General features: G+C 44.0%; 1 protein-coding gene across 2 annotated transcripts; it reads left to right on the forward strand.

Moving 5' to 3' along the window:
- Nucleotides 1-212: 212 nt before the first annotated feature.
- On the forward strand, nt 213-2961 carry tmem177 (transmembrane protein 177). Of its 2 annotated transcripts, none has more exons than XM_040027742.1 (3): nt 213-333; nt 1511-1778; nt 2041-2961. In XM_040027742.1, the coding sequence occupies exons 2-3, from the start codon at nt 1578-1580 to the stop codon at nt 2770-2772; spliced, it is 933 nt and encodes a 310-aa protein (XP_039883676.1). In that variant the 5' UTR covers nt 213-333; nt 1511-1577; the 3' UTR covers nt 2773-2961. The 2 variants fall into 2 exon arrangements, with proteins under 2 accessions (XP_039883676.1, XP_039883677.1); XM_040027743.1 differs by lacking the exon at nt 213-333 and adding an exon at nt 344-876.
- Nucleotides 2962-8239: the final 5278 nt, after the last annotated feature.

The following is an 8239-nucleotide window of genomic DNA, read 5'->3' on the forward strand; positions in this document are numbered from 1 at the left end:
CAGCTTATTTATTTATTTACTACCTTTAGTAAATGTATTCACAAAGGAACGTTTAGATGTTGTTAAATATATAATTTTTTAATTGTTTAACAAACGGAAATTTTAAAAAAGAATTAATTAGCAAGACCACTTCAGAAAAACAAGTAATTGAAGACAATAATAACAAAAATTCACGTCAAATCAATGAGCCTTCTAACTTTACCGTCGTGAAACTGTCGTGAAACGCCATGACGACAGCTAAATCGCTTTCCGGTCACTGTTATGTCTCCATGCCGTGCAGCTGTCCTTGGAAAGTGTCTCGTGTGCGGCTCGTGGTAAAGATGCGGAGAACAGGTGAGTGTCCACCGGAGCGGAAACTGAAGCAAGTGTTTCAGACGCGCTCGTGCTAAATGGAGAGAAGCGGACTCGTTTACGGCTCTGTGTGTAAACGAGTCCGCAGGGTTAAGGCTGCTGACGTCATGCGCAGTAAAAGCATCATTAACAGGCTCGTCGTTGTTGCCGTTTGCAGTGAAGTACTTCACGTTTCATCAGTGACAGCCTGCCTGTGTGTGCTTCAGAAGCTGTTGGTGTGTCTCCGACGACACGACCGCGGGCAGGTGTGAGGCAGGTGTTAGGTTGTAGGGTTAGCTCGGTTGAATTCATCTGTTTGTTCACAGCGAGTCCTGAGTGAAGACAAGACTGACTATGATTAAGTTTGACCCCAAACTACAAAACAAGTTAGTCTGACTCGTCAGCGAGTTTAAAAAAAAGTGCAGAACTGCTTCTTTAAAGTCCATGAATGATGACGTCATTATCACGGTTGCGGATTTGACTCGATCCTGAACACTAAGGTTGTTATTTGGGACTGTCACCACACCAGGTTGTCTCTGTGTGACTGTAAGTATTCATTTTAATGAGGTACTACAATACTGCATGTACTACTATACTACTACAGACCATAGAAGAAGAATTGTGCTGTCTCTCATCTTTCATTCAGGTAAACAACACTTATGATAGATACTTTATCGATCTCTCAAGGGAAACTACTACATTACAGCAGCATGTTACTCAATAAACATATTTTTAAAATGTAGAGATTTAAAACAATAAACTTACAACATAAACAACATCCTGCTGCACACTTTAAAGGATCTGAGCTTCCTACAGTAACTCCACTAAGGTTTAAATGTTTCCATGTTACAAAATACAGAAGAGATGGAAGTGACCAGCCAATCACAGCCTGAGGCTTCAAGTTTAGTTGATTTTCAGCTTGTTGTGCGATTCTAAGGCAGCTCAAGTTCATTTAACTAACATGTTTTAGGTTGTAGTACACTGTGATAACCACGTCGTGTGCACTGATGTTGCGTTAGCCCGCATGATGGCGCCCTAACCTCGAATGAGATCGTGCTATGTGACATGTTAATGACATGTTAAGTTCCTGGGGGAGGATGAGTCAGCACAGTGTCACAGTTTTTATATATCTGTGACATGCAGCTTGTTTTCATGGATGTATCGTCTGTCCTCTTCACAGATGTCACCAACTGAAGCTTGCTGCTGAAAACAACACGGGAGCCAAAAGAAGGAAGAAAATAAAAGCCATGGCGTCTCGTTTCCTGAAGTACTCCGTGCTTCTCCAGAAGTACCGCACTCCGCTGCTCATTGCGAGCTGCGGTGGAGTCTTCGCCGCCAACATGTTCTACCACGTTTTCCCTGACGTCTCCTACCGTCAGCTCTATCAGGCCTGGCACCGGGGGGAGCCGGTCGTGCTGTCGGAAAAGCTGGAAAATCTTTTTCAGCAGGTTTTAATTTATCTTATTTTTTCAAGATCACACTTCAGATATGTTTAAAAGACTTCAGCTGTAATATGCATGTGATTGTCGCTGGAATGATGCATAAATATTTGTAGTTGCTGATGAGAGGAAAATAGCAGTAAAGATAGACGCAGGCGTCTTAGATTAATAACCATCATTATACACAAATCGTAACAAATTGTTCACAAAACATGAAATTTGTTCTTTCATGAATTTCATAAAATTCACATTTCTGCTTTGTCATTTGTAGGTGCTGAAGGACTATGGCGTCAACTCACCCAAGAATGTCTCGGCCTTTGCGTCCTTTGGCTTCCATCCGGTTGGCGCTGGCATCCCGTGGCTTCCTGCGGGGGCCCAAATCGGCATCCCGGCTAACTTCAACAGCACCGCCGATGACCCGAGTGGAATTACCAATCGCAACATTTTCATCAACGGCAAAACGGTGGACTGGAGCAGTGAGTCCGGTTCGACTCTAAAGGAGGCGCTTGTGTTTTCCCTCGACGCGCAGAAGTTCGCCATAGCGCGCGAGGTGGCCCGCTTGCAGTCCGGGGGACCCGTCATGAGCGCTGCTGTCGCTCCGTTCTGCCTGGGAGGGGTTTGGGTGTACAGCGTGGTGCTGAAGCAGGTTTTCGGGCTGTACGGCGGGCCTGCGCTGCTACGCGGGGCTGTGAACATCGTTGCGCTTGGCATTGGTGCTGTTTCCTACTTCCTCACCTCGGACGCCGTCAGCCAGTGGCTTGACTATAGCTCGGACCGACGTGCGGCCCGAGTGTCCCGCGATTACGCCAAAGGAGGGGTGGAGTTTTACGATAAAATTCTGTCCAGAAACAAAACGCTGCGCTCGCTGATGGGGCAGAAGGGAGAGGATATGTACGCTCCCAGTGGGAACTTGTTTCCTGCTCACGTCTTTCAGCTGAAACACACGCCGTACACCTCCAGGAGGGAGCAGATCCTCGCTCTGCTGAAAGAGGAGAAAGTATGAGAGGAGGGCTAGCGATGGGAACTAAACTAGCAAGACTTTGCATGTTTTTTCTTAAAATTATGTCATCACGGATGTGCTGAATGTAATTTGTAATCAGCAAAGTCCTGAGGGGTCGTGTATTTGCTGACTTTATGCAACAACGATGGCGTGTAGGGCACAGTGTACCAATAAACTGTTTCCCTGCCTGTGTTTGTGGTCATATGTGTGATCAGTCGTATTAGTCAGATGCCGATAAGTGCTATTCCTGTTTCTCTCACCCAGGTGCAAAAACATACTCGTGTACATGCATGCATTTGTATTTTTGTTTCTATAATATGCTCTGGATAGATTTAGACTGTGGGCTGCTGACAGGTTATGCCTCTCTCTGTAAAACAGAACATTTTAAGCACATAATCAGTGCATGTGCAGATTAGTTTCTCCCATGTGCAATAAATGCCTCGACATAGCAACAGGTATTACAGGAAAAGCCATAAAGCCTTTGAATGAAAACAAACGCTGCTGTGACAGTGATGTACGCTGTCTTGTTGGTATATGTATGATTTCTATACATTTTACATCAGATAAAAACTTTGGTTGTAAGATTCAGATAATTATTTTTTAAAAGCGAGACATTTTAAATGAGAATAAGAAAGAAAAGTGCTTCTTTGTGCCCCCCTCTCCCTGTTAATGCCCTACCTGCCCCCCTGGCAAAACTTTGCAAGACCTGCACAGTTTATAGCTGATGTTTGCTGGAGCTGTGGCTCCAGCAAACATCAGCTGATACTAGAAATTAATAGCAAATAAATTCTAACAACAGCTGATCAAGCTTATACATGCTGCTGTTGTTTAGCAGCTGTAAAGCTGCTGGTCATGATGTCGGTTTGGATATGTGGTGAGAGGGAAACATGAAGATGAAACCAGGAGATGTCCTTACTGGATCATCAGAGCTGTGATGGAGAAACAGGTTTACCTTTTAGGTGACATGAATGAGTTGAAGTTATGAACTGTTTCTGAGAGACAAATAACACCAGGATCCTTTTCTACGCAGCTGACAGCTGGTAACTGTGCAGGGGCGGGTCTAGCAAAGTGTTGCCAGGGGGGCAGGTAGGGCATTAACAGGGAGAGGGGGGCACAAAGAAATACTTTTCTTTCTTATTCTCATTTAAAATGTCTCGCTTTTAATAAATAATTATCTGAGTCTTGCAACAAACGATTGATAGATTGATGCATATATACCATCAGAACAGTGTACATCACTGTCACAACAGCGTTTGTTTTCATTCAAAGGCTTTATGATTTTTCCTATAATGGTGGGCCAGTCTCTAGTCAAAATGCCCGGGACGATTTTTTTGTCCCAGTCCAGCTCTGTAAGCAGCTCATCTGCAGTCTGGTGTTACCTACATCTTCCTATTCAGAAGGCAGAATTTCCGAGTTCTGAGTACAATCGAAAGCACCACGACTGCAGTTTTTGTGTTGGATGTAAAAAGCGCACATGACGCTGTGACGTAGGCTAGAATCATGGCGGAGGTCAACGACGGTCCAGGCGTGGGATTTCTCTCGTGGAAATGTGCACATTATCTTTTCCTTTCTGTTGGTAGGTGGCACAGTGCACTGTGGCAAGCAAGCTAGAAGACTGGCAAAGTTATGGAAGCAACACATTAACAAGAGAAGTCTGAGTAAAACCAAAGTTACTTTCCCTAGTAACTAGTTACTTTGAAAGTAACGAGTAACTTGAAGTAACTGAGTTACTTTTGATAGAAGTAACTAGTAATGTAACTAAGTAACTTACCCAACACTGCGTGCACAAATGGAACAAGGTAGTCCTACACATTTGTGTAAAGTGTGCATTGAAGGACAAATCCTGGTCGAGAACGACTCCATGGTTCCTCACAGTGTTACTGGAGGCCGGGGTAATGCCATCCATGTTCTGAGATGTTTAGCTAAGTACAATAACCTCAGTTTTATCTGAATTTAGAAGCAGAAAATTCAGTCGTCCAGGTATTTGTCTTTATGATATGCCCACAGTTTAACCGCTTGATTCAGCATGGATAAACCAACATGGGTATCGTCTGCATAGCAGTGAAAATGTATGCAGGTTTTCTAATAATGTTACCAAAGGGAAGTGTGTATAATGTAAACATTATTGGTACAGCAGTGCCCTCTGTTGGCCAAATATGAACAAAGGACAACCCCACAATAAAGAAGTCCATGTGCAGGGCAAGGTCCACATTTCAGCAGCTTTGGGAAAGATTGTTATGCGGAGTTTCCAGCAGAGGTTAGGGGTGTTTTCCATGGGAGGACATCATGGCTGATAAAACCTCTGAGCAATCACTGCCGATTCTCTTGCTGTCTGCTCTCCTCTGGCCAGTGATTCCAATTTTAGGCACAGCAGTTTTTTTCCTTAGAAATGCATGGAGTCTGTTTCAGATTAGAAGCTCCCAGCATCTCACTGGAAAAGGGGATGTCATTAAAGTGTTGGCTCGCCACCTGCTTCTGTAGCGAGAGTACAGAGCAGGTGAAAGAGAGCCTGGAGAGGTGGAGGTTTGCCCTGGAGAGAAGACGAGTGAGAGTCAGGAGAAGGAAGACAGAATACATGCGAGTGTGAATGAGAGGAAAACTGGTAACAATGTGAAAAAGTTGAAAATTGAAATTCTTGAAAATGTCTTAAAAGTAAAAAATATGTCAAGTGGGTGGAGACGAGTGTCAGAGGTGAACTGTGACAGGTGGAGAGCAGTGGGAGTGAAAGGGAAGGTTTACGAGGTGTTACTGAGACCTGCTGTGATGTGTGGCAGGGACAAAAAGACAGGAGGCCGAGCTGAAGATGCTGGACAAGATTAGAAAGACATCAATCAGATCAAGTTCAGTGTTTTGGAGACACAATTAGAGATGCAAGGTTGAGATGGTGCAGAGGAGGGAGAGTGGATACACCGGGCAAAGGATGCTGAAGATGGAGGCAGGAGAAAAAGAGCGAGACGATGCCAGAGGTTCATGCATAGGTATGATGGAGGAGGTTGCTGAGATAGGGTGATGGAGCAGCTGAAAGGAGAAGAAGAAGGGTCACCATCTGCTGCTGCCTTTGTGCCTTCAAAAGGAATCTGAAAGTCTCAAACTCTATTTTAGGGATTCTTCCAAAAAGAAAACACCTGATTTAATGTCACGATGATAAAGATGGAGAGTCCAAAATCTGCCAAAGCTGCCTGCAAAAGCCACATAATGCATAAAACCTGACATGAGTCATTCTCATCAAACCATTCAGTGACCTCTTAATCAACAGGAATGCTTCACCGCCACATAAAAGCATTGATTGTATACAGAGATCCTTAAACCTGTAAGGGGACAATTACACCTCCCAGTTCAGAATAAATAACTCCTAATGGCTTTAAAGAGAGGGCTACTGTAAGCATCCACAATTTGCGCAACTAAACTGTTTGGTGATAATAATCTTAACACAGCTTACGGTGACTCAGGACTCATCACATGCTCACTCAGATTCCCTCAGGTCATCTGTCTGCATATTAACAAGGTTCACATATAACATTTTAATTACACTTCCAATCTTATGCCCCATGGACTGAGCTAAATATAGAAGCATGCAATTAATCGTGTTGTAGATAGATGTGCAGACAGATTTGTTGTTGTTTTTTAACATCGCTGTCCTTCAGTGACACAGAAGTCTGTTTCACCGTTGAGTGAATGGGATCGTGAGCAGGTGCATGCTCTGATAAAATCCAGACATAAGATGCGTGAAGATGGGAGAAGTGGTGAGGCAGAACGAAAGCGTGGCTGCATTCTTCTCAAAAACATCCACCATCCTCTGTGCATTAGTGCCCTTGAGCAACATGCTGAATTCGTTCCAGCTCTGTGGTTATGCAGCACATTGTGGGCGTTGACATGCCGCAGTATTCATTGGGAAATGTTCTAGCAAATACACATGATATAAAGGTGTTTTTGTTTGTTCTCCATCAGTTCATACGATGCTGGAAAAATGATGAAGTTCAAAAGAAGGCAGGGGAGTACTGAAAACGAGACAAGAAGCTTTGACAATTCTGCTCCACTCCATCAGCTACAAAGCAGCTTTTGAATTATGCAGATCAACAACACTGGGGTCATTGTCTTCTTCTTACTACTGCGCTTCATCAGCTTACCTCATTGTGTTCCCCACAGAATTATCCCAACAATGGTCCATTGTTTGCCACAGCGTGGCTTGTTTCTTTTGCTAACCACTTGAGGGCGGTATAACCCAGATTACCAACCTACTGTCTTTTAGAAACAAAGGATGGGAAACAGATTGATGAATTGATGAATGGGCAGCCTTGGATTTGAAATGAAAGAGAACATTTACTTTTATTCTGAAAAGCACAGCTTTTTGTGTCCAGCAGAGAGATACAGAGCTCCCTGCAGAGCAAACATGGAAGGTGGAAAAGCTTTGTTTGTGTTTGTTTGTGTGCAAGTTAAGGGGTCGGGCACCTACTCCTGGTGCAATTTATCAGTATGTATACAGAAAAATAGAGACATCAAATGCATTTCAGGTATGCAGAACCACCTATATATCCATCCATCCATCTTCATTCGCTTTATCCGAGGCCGGGTCGCGGGGGCAGCAGCCTAAGCAAAGAGGCCCAGACCTCCCTCTCCCCAGCCACCTCCTCCAGCTTATCCGGGGGAATACCAAGGCGTTCCCAGGCTAGCCGAGAGATATAATCTCTCCAGCGTGTCCTGGATCTGCCCCGGGGCCTCCTCCCGGTGGGACATGCCTGGAACACCTCACCCAGGAGGCGCCCAGGGGGCATCCTTGTCAGATGCCCGAACCACCTCAGCTGGCTCCTTTCGATGTGGAGCAACAGCTGCTCTACTCTGAGCCCCTCCCGGATGGCCGAACTTCTCACCCTATCTCTAAGGGAGAGAGATAGGGTGATATATATATATATATAAAATATTTTTTATTTATTTATTTATTTTAATGCAATATAAAACTCTGCATTTAAACATTGGTTATTATTAATCTCTGACTCTCTTCCACAATGTGTCTTTTGTCCTGTCCCCCTCTCTGAGCCTGGTTCTGCCAGACGTTTCTTCCTGATAAAAGGGAGTTTTTCCTTCCCACTGTCGCCAGCTGCCCACTCATAGCGGGGTCATCTGACTGTTGGGCTTTTCTTTGTATTATTGTAGGGTCTTTACCTTACAATGTAAAGGGCATTGAGGTGACTTTTAGTGTGATTTGCCGCTACGTAAAATGCTGATTGTTCTGTTATAGGGCCAAGCGTTCAGGAGTCGTCATTATAACAACTTATGCTGCAGTTACAATTAAGAAAAACTTAAACTTCAGAAACATATTCGACACATGTTACTTTATTCCCAACATTCTATGATAAACATTATTACGTGTCATCTCCTTATGTCAATGACAGCGGAGCTTTTTGCCCGACATTACCACTGTATCACATTTGATATGTGAGTTTTTGTATGTTTTGAGATTTCTACATCATCT

Source organism: Simochromis diagramma, unplaced genomic scaffold (genome assembly GCF_900408965.1).
Source record: "Simochromis diagramma unplaced genomic scaffold, fSimDia1.1 OVJJ01000343.1, whole genome shotgun sequence".
Lineage (NCBI taxonomy): Eukaryota > Metazoa > Chordata > Actinopteri > Cichliformes > Cichlidae > Simochromis > Simochromis diagramma.

What these genes read in the sequence shown, in the direction of transcription:
- tmem177 (XM_040027742.1), top strand. Translation starts at nt 1,578, where the DNA reads ATGGCGTCTCGTTTCCTGAAGTACTCCGTGCTTCTCCAGAAGTACCGC. An exon ending in TGGAAAATCTTTTTCAGCAG is followed by an intron (nt 1,779 to 2,040) that starts GTTTTAATTTAT and finishes TGTCATTTGTAG; the next exon opens with GTGCTGAAGGACTATGGCGT.